Source organism: Lissotriton vulgaris, chromosome 10 (assembly GCF_964263255.1).
Source record: "Lissotriton vulgaris chromosome 10, aLisVul1.2, whole genome shotgun sequence".
Classification (NCBI taxonomy): domain Eukaryota; kingdom Metazoa; phylum Chordata; class Amphibia; order Caudata; family Salamandridae; genus Lissotriton; species Lissotriton vulgaris.
In genome coordinates this window covers 1,137,520,497-1,137,533,517 of record NC_141698.1, presented here as the reverse complement: position 1 = coordinate 1,137,533,517, position 13,021 = coordinate 1,137,520,497, and the positions used below count along the sequence as shown (strand labels likewise).

Below are 13,021 nucleotides of genomic sequence, written 5' to 3'. Positions count from 1 at the left end.
TAGTACTGAGTCGCGGTCCTTATAGTGAAGTAGGCGTGCTATCAATGGACGTGGTGGCGCCCCTGGTTTCGGCGGTCTCGCAGGCATTCTGTGTGCACGTTCTACACTATACAGTGGGGTTAGGTCTTGCGGGCCAACGATCTTCTTGAGCCAGTCTTCCACGAACTGCGTGGGATTTCTCCCCTCACTACGCTCCGGAATACCCAGGATTCGTACGTTATTGCAGCGTGCCCGCCCTTCCGCATCATCCATCTTGTCCCACAGCACTTTAATCTGTTTTTCCATGCCTTCTATCTTCGTGGAGTGGTCCGTCTGTTGCGGTATCAGATCATCTAGTGCAATCTTATGTTCCGAGACCTTCTCAGCTAGTTTATTGTGGTCTGCCTAAGTAGCGACAGGCCAGTGGCCATATTGTCCATCCATAGTTCCAGCGCCTCTCTCGTGGCCCGTATTTCAGCCAGTATAAGGTCCAGTTTGGCATCCTGCGTGCCCTTTCCCGTTGGCGGTATAATTTCCATGTTGGAGGAGGCCAGTGGATCGTCCGATCCAGTGGATTGCATGTCCGCGTTCGTGCCTTGGTCTTGAGTTTTGGCCCTGTGTTTTCCCATGGATCTTGTCTGCAGGGTGGCGGTGGGCCGGTCTTGGTAGCCCTCCTGGCGCTCAGGCAGGCACTGTGTATCTTCGGCTTCCCTCTTATTCCGTGCGGGTAGCTTCCACTATCAGCGCGTCTAGTAGATCAGGGATTTCAGAGCTAGGGCCGACTCAGGTGAGGCCAGTGGATTTCTCCGGTGCTGCAGGGTCATCACTTGTGCGCAGCGACTCCGTTCTTATCCCCTTTCTCGCAATCGCGACAAAACTCTCTGGTATAGGCAGCTGCCGTTTACCTCACTCTCTGGGGTCGCGTTGAGTCTAGGCAGGGGCCGCCGTCCGTTCGTGTATAGACTGTAATTGCGTGCTGGACTCCCTTTCCGGATTGCGTTTTGCTTTTGCGCAACCGTCGAGTCCGTTGCTGCTTTGGCGATTATGTGGTGGCTATAGTTCACGCTAGGGTCAGTGTCCTGATTCACTTGTTTTAAGGCCGCCTTGCTGCCAGTGCTGCAACCCGGCTGGTATAGCGGTACCAAAATAGCGGCGCCCACCACTATCTGGGCGCAGACACAAGCGTTACCTCAAATCGGCTGTGGTGCATTCCCGGTTGCCGTAGGGCTCACACGGCTCTCGTCCATGCGCCAGTCCTTCCCTCAGTGCTGCCGGCAGGTTTTCAAGGTCCGTGTGTGGTTTCGTTCTTTTCGGCGGCAGCGCTGCGGACACCCAGTCCGGTCACCTTTAGTGGCAGTCTGGGGTTGGGCCAGGGGATGTGTGCACTCCCGTTCTCACGAGTTGCGTTGCGTAGGTGCAGAACAATGCAGCGCTGCTCTCCAGGCGTGACGGCGGAGCCGATCAGCGCTGCACACCTCCGAGTCTCCTCCGGTGCGCCGCCAGTCGTCTCTAGTCGGCTCGGACCGCGTTGAAAATCCAGGCCGCGGCTCTGCCCGGGGGTGCAAGCCGCAACAGTGTCAGCCTCCGCACACGGTCCTGGCTGGTGTTACAGGACTCGTAGTCGCCCTCGCTAGGTCTCCCTCACCTCCAGCGCTTCCAAGGGCCTGAGTTTGGTGGATGGGACTTCAGGGAAGCAGGATAATTAAGCTAGTATATCGGGCTATCGACGGAGCTCGATCGCTACACATCCGCCATGTTCGGCTCGTAGCCACGCCCCCCAATAGGATAACGTTGTTAAGAGAGGTTTGGGGGTCATATCTTGGTCACAGTAGAGGAAAAATCTTTTAGTTTTAGATGTGGAATCGAGTACTAACTTTTCTAGTTCTATTTTTCTCCTTTCAAGGTAAAGCAGTGTTATGACGCTGAAGTCATTAAGTGATATTTACTGAGCCACACTTAATGTGAGATTCTAACCCCTACCACTTTGGCAGGTATGCTGTGGTATTTCTGAGGCACAAACCTGGCTAATAGGCAGTGAAGCCCTGTCCAAGGTTTAAGGGAAGATTAAAATCAACGACTAATAGGACTGGAAGCTGGACTATGGATGGTTAATGCCTTGAGATGCAGTGTTCTTTACAGAGGTGAATCTTCAACTGTTTCATAAATTGGAGCAGCAAAGGAGTGTTCCTGATGGATATGGAGATGTCGTTCCAGATCTGGGTGCATAGATGAAAAAGGCTTAATGCCTTGTACTTTTTAGGGTCAAGCCTGAGATAGCATTCGCTAGCACATGCATCTCCCTTGCGAGACACTATTGTTTACAAAAAGGACTAGGAGCCCGCCTGCTCCGTACCATTTGTTGGCTTGTGTGGCATTCTTCTTTACAGCCAGTAAGGTAATGTCTCTTTTGTATGGTCATGTCCAAGTGGAAGTTCCCCTTTTTGCGTGGTCACACCCAAGTTTTTCCACTGATGCTGCTGGTGTTTCGACTCAGAGTGCACTGGGGCCTTCGAACCAGACCTCAGTCACAGTGCCCTTACCCTAAACTGTATGACGAATTGGCTGTACCCAACTGGAAATGGCTAACTTACCTGTAAGTCCCTAGTAAATGGTACCCTGGCACCCAGGGCATATAAGTTAGAAGGGTACCCCGGGCTTGCAGCACTGATTGTACCACCCTGGAGCAGATCTGCCAACTCATATGTGCCACCGTGTGACACACAATATCGGCTCCCATTACACGGTCACCCAGTGAAGAGCAAATATCACACGATGGGAGCTGAGATGAACATCACTGTAAATAGTGGATTTCTAGCTCGTTTTCCGAGGCATTGAACTGCAGACGCCCATTAAGGTGTGCGAAAACACCCCCTGACATCAGCACTTGCCTCAGTAAGTTTGTTTTTTTGGAGGGAGGAGGAGGCTTAGGGGCAGGGAGGAGCAAAAGTGCCTCTTGGGTATGTCTCAGCATTATGCTCCACCCCCTCTAAGGTCCCACCCCCTCGTCACACAATGAGCTTTTTGTTAAAGTGCACTGCCATCCCGACTTTGCCATTGAAAGCAACGGCAAGGCAACCACTCCCTCGGACATGGGTGTGTAAGTCACCCCTCTGGCAGGCAAACTGAGCCCTGACGGTAGAGTGCAGAATATGACAAAGGAAGGACATGTCCTGACAGTAAAAAAATGTGAAACAACAGTTTTTACTGTGTAAAGAATTGTTCTCCAATTTGGAGAGTATAGGGTTACACGCTGACCCATCAGTTGTGCTAACTCCTGAACGGTGCGACCAAAGTAGGCACATCAAGGTATCAAACAACTCGTTACATTAAGCCCGACTTGCATCTCAAGTTGAAATAATTGTAACTTGTTGCAGTGTGCGGCTTTGTTGCTTTAAAACTCCTGTGCCGTGGAGAACACTCGTTTTCAAAAAATTATTTTGGAGTATTCCACAATGGTATTTTTGGAATAAATACGTGATTTTGAAGGAAAAAGGAAAACACACACCAGATTTTTGATTTTTCCCAGAATTTTCTTATTTTGATAGTCAGACATTGATTGGTCAAAGGTAAAATCAGAAAATGGTTGTCCAACACATAATTGACATAGAAATATAAATAACAGAAAAGTGCTCTGCCACATCGAGAAGGAGTCTGACGGCTGCAGCTCTTACCGAAAGTGATGCGGCACTTAACCCCTACCCTCCCAATTTCGCCACCGGCTGGTGGTGAAATTCACTGCATAGATTGTAGAAGATACAATTATCGAATAACCAATTGTTTAGGACATCCGCCCTGCTCAGACAGAGTTAGAAGCAGGATCCCTACAAAACTAACAGGTTGTGCCCCTTCCTGTTTTAGTCCTGATGAAGACCCGCAACGGTTGCACAAAAGCCAGCACCTCCTGATAGGGTCGAAACGTCGACGTTGTGTCATAGTCAGTCAATGCCAAGTTTCAACTATCAAAGAAGAAAATATTTGTATTTGTTGAAACAATTTAGTTTGAATTATGGATTGATCTACTAATGTCTATATATATTATTGTGTCATCACGCAGTCAGTTCACCACTTGTCACTACTGTTCACCTGAGCCCTTATCTGTTATTTATATTTCTATGTCAATTATGTGTTGGACAAACATTTTCTGATTTTAGCTTTGACCAATCAATGTCTGACTTTCAAAATAAGAAAATTCTGGGAAAAGTCAAAAATCTGGTGTGTGTTTTCCTTTTTCCTTCCAAATCACGTATTTATTCCCAAAATAACATTGTGGAATACTCCAAAATAATTTTTTGTAAACGAGTGTACCAGACAAAGAAATTGATTTACCTCCCAACAGAACCATTGTCTTTATATAAAACTTAACACATAATCACGCCGTAGACTTCAATCCACCCGACTCCAATGGACCCAATGTCCTCAATCCAATCCGCCCCACACCAAACCACTAGGGGTGGACGGAACACCTGGAATTTGACTCTCAGTAATTCCGTTGAGTTACATAAAAACTCTGCAAGATTCCGCAGAGTTCTGCCAATGGGCACCTGTAACGCGAGCAGCTATGGAAATCAGCACCAGACATTGCACAATAGTGCGTGGACTTTCGAGTTGATTTTGCTCCTGCTCGAGTAGAAAATCGAATAAAGCTATAGCAAAATCTAATCGGACGGCAGCCCTCTGATCGCAGCTGCTCGCGACCACCCACCACCACCCGTGTTTGAAAATCACTATAGGGCATGCCAGAGCTTGCTTTCCAGCCCGCATTTTCTGGAGCCTTGCAAGAGAAAAATTCCACCAAGCAGAAAATGGCAGAATTTGACCAGAACTCCAAGTTAAAGTAACATGCGCTAAAGAGTAATGCAGCGTAACCAGTTCTGCTGGTGGAACGAAGCATTCCCCCACCCCTACAACCCACCCAAATCAGGTCCAATTTGTCGCAATCCGATCCACATGACTCCAATCCAATCTACACCGTCCTAATCCAATACACCCCACTCAATCAAATCCACCCCAATCAAATCCAATCCACCCCAATGAATCCAATCCACCCCACACTGGTCCACCCCACACCGATCCAATCAACCCCACTGCATTCCATTCAACCCCACTGCATTCCAATCAACCCCACTGCATTCCAATCCATCCCACTGCATTCCAATCCACCCCACTAAAATCCAACCCCCCACTCTATCCCAATCCAACCCAGTCCACCCCACTACAATCCAATCCACCCCACTACAATCCAATCCAACCCACCCCACTCCAATTCAGTCCACCCCACTCCAATTCAGTCCACCCCACTCCAATGTACCCCACTTTATTCCAATCCACCAAACTCCAAACTACGCCAATCTACTCCATTCTACTCCAATCTACCCCACTCCAATCCATGCCAATCTACTCTACTCCAATCCACCCCACTCTACCCCACTCTATTTCATCCCTCTCTGCTCCACTCCAATCCACCCCATCACCCAATCTAATTCACCCCACTCTTCCTCAATCAAATCCAACCCACTCCACCCTATTCCACCCCATTCCACTCTACGACAGTCGACACCACTGCACTCTACGACACTCTGCGCCTCTGAACACTACCTTCTTCTACTCCAGTGTACGAGACTCTACTCCCCCTACTTCACTCTGACACTACTCCAACAGCTCCACTCTACGACACTCTATCTCCTGTACTCCACTCTACGACACTCTACTGCCCGTACTCCACTCTGTTGTACGGTTCGTACTTTTTCAGTAAAACTGTGTGTTTTTGGACAACATGAACATCAACACTGTGCAAGACTGAGTCCACGCACACCATCCGTATCTGTTGGCCTTAGTCCTGGCTAGCTCACAGTGCACCACGGGTACCCTTAACCTAGCCAGGTAACAGGTGGTATGTTCATGACTCCCCTGACTCTCCAAGGAAATTGGGAAACCGCTCTAAGCCCTTTCATTTGGAAACTGATGCATGCCCAAAGGGAGACACAAGAAATACTTGAATTGGCATTTCAAACATTTATTGGAGCAATAGGATTCCTGTGTAAAATACATGCGCTGCAATTATCAATGCAAGGAAACAAAACAAAGTAATCAGCATCACAAGAATGGTAAAGAATATGAACAATTCAACCATTGTGCTGTTACATGGATTATATGTAGGCTGTCCTCTTTTAGGTTTAAACCTATCATAACTGATAAAACCCCACCGAAAGGGAAATAGCCCTCACCAGTATAAACATATAGACTCTGAAATAACACATGCTCAACCACAAACTAATTGTCATTCAAAGAAAGGAAAAGGAGAGTAAACTGGGTAAGTAGCATTTTTCTTCGTCTTCCTTTAACGTTTCTCAGTTTTGTGGTCTTTGGTCTAAAGATGCAGGGTTTAGAAGCATATTTAATTATTTTATAAACTGTAGAGAATCAGGAAATATCAAAATATATTTGATTTTTTGGATAAGTTTGGTTCTTTCACCGATAGGTAAAATGTCTGGTTTCATAAGAATATTTCCCAATATGTACCATCATATTTACCCACAGATAATGGGTACAAAATCCTTGACACATCAGCTCCCTTTTCTAGTGAGTCAGTAGTGATAGAAGGTGAATTGCCAAACACCCCAGGCTTTAAACATTCAATGCAAGGTGTAGTGACAGGTACATGTGAAAAGAGTGCAGTCACAAAGCAGCTGGGATACTGGTGAAAACATGACCCCACCCTTTTGGAAAACATGGAACGCAGTGTCACATGGAATGCTGCTGCATAAAGTTCTTACCAAGTTCAACAAAGATTGGAGTTATATAGTGTGAACTTGCAGTGATTCAGCTACGTATATGAAAGAAAAGTGTGATGACCTGTCAAAATCGATACTTGAGGGGAAGTGCTTCCCTGTAAGAGATCCTTTACACTTTGTAGATGGTATGCTGAAAGCATCTTTACAATCTTCAGAGTTAAACAAGAATGCTATTGACGTTTTAGTCCATTGAGGTGCACTGTTTTGTTATGCGTGGTAACTAAAATGCAAATATTTCTCATTTTGTGCTTTGTGTGGCATTAAAGGAAAAAAAAGAGACATCCCAACTGTGTCACTTAGCTGGTGGTTCTCAGTCTTAGAGGCGGTGAATGCTATGTTATCCATATAGCAGCCTTTTACAGGATTTTTGCTTAGTGATGATGCCAAAAGCAAGAAATGTGAGGATCTTCGGTCACATATCGATAGTGATGTGACATTCTTTTACACTCTACTGCATTCTTAGATTTTTACAGGGAAACAAGACTACTGTAGTGTACATAAAAAACTAGAGTCTGAAAACACCTGTGTCTACCAAGTGTTCCAAATAATTGGTGTGTATGTGAAACATCTCCTTCAGAGTAGGGTGGGCTACACCTTTAGTGACTTTGGCATTGCAACATATTCTATGTTAGCGTGCTTGCCCCTTGGTAAGCAAAGGAAAGTTGAGGAGCAATTCAGGAACTTGGTTTGCAGTGATGCATAGACATGTTCCTTCAATGAAGCCTCTCTGTGGTACTCTGCACAAGTTCTAGATCCCTTCCATTAAGGGAAATGTTCTCAGGGTTTTCAAAAGTGCTGCTTCATTTTTGACCGCTTCAATAACTCTGAGGGCATATGCGCCCAGTTCAATGCATATGTTGTAGAACCTTTCCCAGAGAATCACAATTTTCAGGTGCTCCAGTATTATCATGGAAAGCTATGCAAGGTGCCAGAGTTAGCATATTGTGTACTGGCTGTTTTGGAGTTGCCCGTCTCAAGTGCCAATGCCGAGAGGGCCTTTTCACAGATAAAGGTTTACATAGGAAAGAAAGAATGAGCACGCATGACCAAAGACTCACTGAAGAAGTATTGTATGGTGTACTACAATAAGTTTGATTTGTAAAAACATATTTGGACCTCATATATATTGTATGTACACTGTCTATATACCATGCTCTATCAGTGCAGAAAGCAGGCAGTAATAAAAGCAAAGCATTCCATAAACACTGGAAAAACACTGGGACCAATTCAAAAAGGTAAACTGAGATAAAAGTCTAACTTTACGACTATTGATATTCACAAAGGGCATTTACGAGTAGTAAAGTTAGACTTTATTTTAAGGTTAATTGGTGTTAATGATTAGGTTTGGTTACAACCTTAGCTGAGATAGCAGGTGGCAAAGAAAGGATTGGCGGGTGGCATGAAAAACCGTCCTTTGTAAAGCACACAGCTACCTCCGGAGAGCTGTCCCGGCACTGGGGGCCCTCAGGAATATTAAGCGAGCTATTGCCCAGAGTCACATGGTGCTGGGCTAACCTGCCACCGACACTGGGGACTGAACCGTGAACCCCGTAGTCCGGAGTCAGGCACCCTGGCCACTGCACCACACCTCTTCTCTGAAGAGGAGCAGCAAACAGAGCAGAGTGACTGCAGTTCGAGTAGTGGTGATTGTGCATCAAAAGTAGATGGTAAAGCAGGTGAGAAAGAGAGGTGACTCATTGGTGGTGATGTGAGAGGGACATGAGTCTAGGATAGAGTCCAGGCTGTACATTGTGGGCGGGCAGCTGTGCCCCTGCTTTGCCTTCTCAACTTGTGGGTCGGAGGGCTGATAGGAGAGTGAATCTGTCATACAGCAGGGATGCTCAGGGTGGCTGCCTCGAGTACTGCTGCATAGTGAGGGCTTGAACGGGTGGTTACTCACCAATGCATTGGGGCACAGTGCCTCGAAGCCTCACACTTCTCCTATCTGTTTTTTTTCTTCAGGCGAGTGGCGAGTATGAGCCAAGCTGACCCCACCCAAGGACAGACATGCAGCCCCTTCGGGAAGAAGAAGAAATGCAAGGATAAATATCTGGCGAAGCACAGCTCAAGTAAGGCGCACCTTCTCTCTCTCTGCGACAAGTACCTCAAACGCGTTATCCTTATTGCTTGTCTCTGTATTACCGCTACACCCTCAAACCATACCTCAATCACTTCATCCTCACCTCTTGCCTGTGCAGTACAGCCTACACCCTCAAACCATACCTCAATCACTTCATCCTCATCTCCTGTCTGTGTAGTACAGCCTACACCCTCAAACCATACATCAATCCCTTCATCCTCATCACCTGTCTGTGTAGTACAGCCTACACCTTCAAACCATGCCTCAATCACTTCATCCTCACCTCCTGTCTGTGTAGAACAGCCTACACCCTCAAACCATACCTCAATCACTTCATCCTCACCTCCTGTCTGTGTAGTACAGCCTACACCCTCAAAACATACCTCAATCACTTCATCCTCACCTCCTGTCTGTGTAGAACAGCCTACACCCTCAAAACATACCTCAATCACTTCATCCTCACCTCCTGTCTGTGTAGTACAGCCTACACTCTCAAACCATGCCTCAATCACGTCATCCTCATCACCTGTCTGTGTAGAACAGCCTACACCCTCAAAACATACCTCAATCACTTCATCCTCACCTCCTGTCTGTGTAGTACAGCCTACACCCTCAAAAAAACATCAATCACTTCATCCTCACCTCATGTCTGTGTAGTACAGCCTACACCCTCAAACCATACCTCAATCACTTCATCCTCACCTCTTGCCTGTGCAGTACAGCCTACACCCTCAAACCATACCTCAATCACTTCATCCTCACCTCCTGTCTGTGCAGTACAGCCTACACCCTCAAACCATACCTCAATCACTTCATCCTCACCTCCTGTCTGTGTAGTACAGCCTACACCCTCAAACTATACCTCAATCACTTCATCCTCACCTCCTGTCTCTGTTGCAGCTCTTCCTCCAAGCAATGCATGCTCACCTCCTGTCAATGCTGCACTACCTCCTTCCTCGTGTCTTATCTCAAGCACTTTGTCCGCTAGTCGCTTCTCTGCATCAACTCCTACCCCAAGCACCTCATGCTCACTTACTGTCCTTGTGGAACTGCCTCCTTCTAGTCTTGCATCAAGTGCTTCAGCGTCACCTGTCTCTGTGACACTGACTCTTTTATTTCCTATCTCAAGAACTTTATCCTCACCTCCTGTCAATGAGGCATTGCCTCAGTCCTTGAGCTTTACCTCAAGTGCATCATTCTAACCTGTGTCACAGCATTCAGATAAATTATCGCAAAAATGATTGAGGAGCAGAAATATCGAGTTTCAAATATCGTGAAGCACAAATATCGCATGCAAATATATCGTGACTAGAATATCGATTTTAAGGTAAGTAATATCGATGTTAAAAATATCTATGGAGCACTGTTCTTGTCATTGTAGAGTGAAGACAAACAGTCTTCTGAGACAGATGATACACAAATTAATATTCTTCATGGATGAACAGGCTTGGGTATCATCAGTATCAGAAGACTATCCGTTTGCCTACACTCTACAGTAAACACGAACCGTGTTCCCTACTGGTCCTTACCGTGTAGACAGTGTACTTTGTGATACAATACCTCGCTGAGTGTTTTGGTTTGTCACACTATGTGATTCTAATCACTGTGTATCACATGTAAGTAGAAAATCAGTAATGGTACAATCTGATGGCAAATGCTACTGTGGACTGAGCACAAAGTGTGACAATTTACATATTATATTGGACTGTCAAAAAATCTTGTTTCACCGGAAATTGTTGTTACGACCCATCTTTTTAAAATACTGTGTAACCGAGCACCTGTTAGCGATTGAAGTTCTTACTGACATGCCAAACCTCGATATAGCAATCGCTATTGCAAAATATATGAAGGCGATAAAAAGGTCCTTGCTGGAAACAGAAAGGATTGGATAAGAATTAGTCCGGAAGTAAAGACGGTCATTGATCCAAATAACTTTTTAGGTTGTAGCATTAGTTTTAAGATATATTTTTAGACAGATTTTTTTTATCATTGAGAATATTATGGGTGCTATTATACATGGGAAATGTTGTAAGCTGCTGGAGTGAGGCAGGAATTGCCCCTTCAAGGTGTCATTAAGATTTGTATTGTATGCTTTAAAATATTTATTGTAAAATGTTTTTATGCTGTTTAAAGATCCATGGTCTAAATAAACGTATTTCTAAACTGAAACTGAAACTGACTCACTGGATCTCATCCAGTTGGTCAAACCCACCTTTTCTACTAGAGTGTTTAAAACCATTATAGCACCACTAGAATAATGTTTGATTTGTGTTCACAATATCCACCCACAGTGAACTTGTACAGGTTTACTCGATGTGCGATAACTGAAACCCTCACTACTGATTATTGTTCTGTTAACAGTATCTATGTTAAGAATACCTATCTTGTTAATAATGTTTTAAAAATATTGTGGTTAATAATATTGTTTTTAAATTAATTGTATGTATTTTAGTATATATTTTAATTGTATGTGCTATAAATTGTTTGTATAATTATTGTTAATGTTTTTCAGTACAGTTTGTTAATTGTTAGTCGTTTTAAAATTTAATTTAATAGTTTATTTGTATTTTAGTGCCGTAGTGGGTTGTGCGGTTTATAGGGCTAAATGGTGGGAAGTGAATTAATTATAATTACTAATTATGTATTCATTATTTAATTCATAATTATGTTAATTGTGTAATACATGTTTTAAATTATGTTAACTTTTAGTTGTGGGGTGTGTTGGAGTATAGGGTGGAAAGTAATGCAATCCTTATGTTTTAATAATACATTTTTGATTGTTATTAATTATTTAATTATTAATTAAGTGAATTGTGTAATTAATTGTTTTTAATTCATATTTCTGGCGTATGTTGCGGTTTTTGTAGCGGTAAAATGTGTGAAGGAAATTAATTATATTAATTAATGTTAATTGTTAATAATTATTTAATTGATAATTCATTATGTAAATTGTGTAATTAGGAAAGTGAAGTTATACATGAGGTGCTTGTTGTGTTTGTTGGGGTAAAGGGTGTGAAGTTAATTAAAAATAAATTATTTAATTATTATAAGTATAGAATAATTATATTTTTGTGCTTGATATTTTTTGACACAATATTTATGTCCCACGATGTTTGTGGTTCCAGTATTTTGTCAGTGAACCCTGTATCCTGGGTCCAGTCGTATCTCACTCACTAAATCCTTACCTTTTGTCCTTCTGGCAATTCTTACCTCAATTACCTCATCCTCACCTCCTGTCTCAACGTCCGTTCTAATTTAAGTATCTCATCCTCACCTCTTGTTTCTGTACCAGTTCTCATTTAAGTACCTCAACCTCACCTGCACCAGTTCCCATTTAAGTACCTCACCCACGCCTCCTGTCTCTGCCCCAGTTCCCATTTAAGTACCTCACCCTCGCCTCCTGTCTCTGCGCCAGTTCTCATTTAAGTACCTCATCCTCACCTCCTTTCTCTGCCCTAGTTCCCATTTAAGTGCCTCACCCTCGCCTCCTGTCTCTGCCCCAGTTCCCATTTAAGTACCTCATCCTCACCTCCTGTCTCTGCACTAGTTCTCATTTAAGTACCTCATCCTCACCTCCTGTCTCTGCACCAGTTCTCATTTAAGTACCTCATCCTCACCTCCTGTCTCTGCACCAGTTCTCATTTAAGTACCTCATACTCACCTCCTGCCTCTGCACCAGTTCTCATTTAAGTACCTCATCCTCACCTCCTGTCTCTGCACCAGTTCTCATTTAAGTACCTCATCCTCACCTCCTGTCTCTGCCCCAGTTCCCATTTAAGTACCTCACCCTCGCCTCCTGTCTCTGCCCCAGTTCCCATTTAAGTACCATAACCTCACCTCCTGTCTCTGCACCAGTTCGCATTTAAGTACCTCATACTCACCTCCTGTCTCTGCACCAGTTCGCATTTAAGTACCTCATACTCACCTCCTCTCTCTGCACCAGTTCTCATTTAAGTACCTCAACCTCACTGCCTGTCTCTGCACCAGTTCTCATTTAAGTACCTCAACCTCACCTCCTGTCTCTGCACCAGTTCTCATTTAAGTACCTCATCCTCACCTCCTGTCTCTGCACCAGTTCTCATTTAAGTACCTCATACTCACCTCCTGTCTCTGCCCCAGTTCCCATTTAAGTACCTAAACCTCACCTCCTGTCTCTGCACCAGTTCTCATT

The 13,021-nt window shown here is 44.5% G+C and overlaps 1 protein-coding gene across 3 annotated transcripts in view; it reads left to right on the top strand.

Moving 5' to 3' along the window:
- Positions 1-13,021, top strand: part of MPP1 (MAGUK p55 scaffold protein 1) — a 170,633-nt gene that overhangs the window by 98,373 nt on the left and 59,239 nt on the right. For all 3 annotated transcript variants that reach the window (XM_086942234.1, XM_086942236.1, XM_086942235.1), the window contains exon 7: positions 8,733-8,839. In XM_086942234.1, the coding sequence (XP_086798360.1) occupies positions 8,733-8,839 (107 nt within the window). The remainder of the gene's footprint in view (positions 1-8,732; positions 8,840-13,021) is intronic.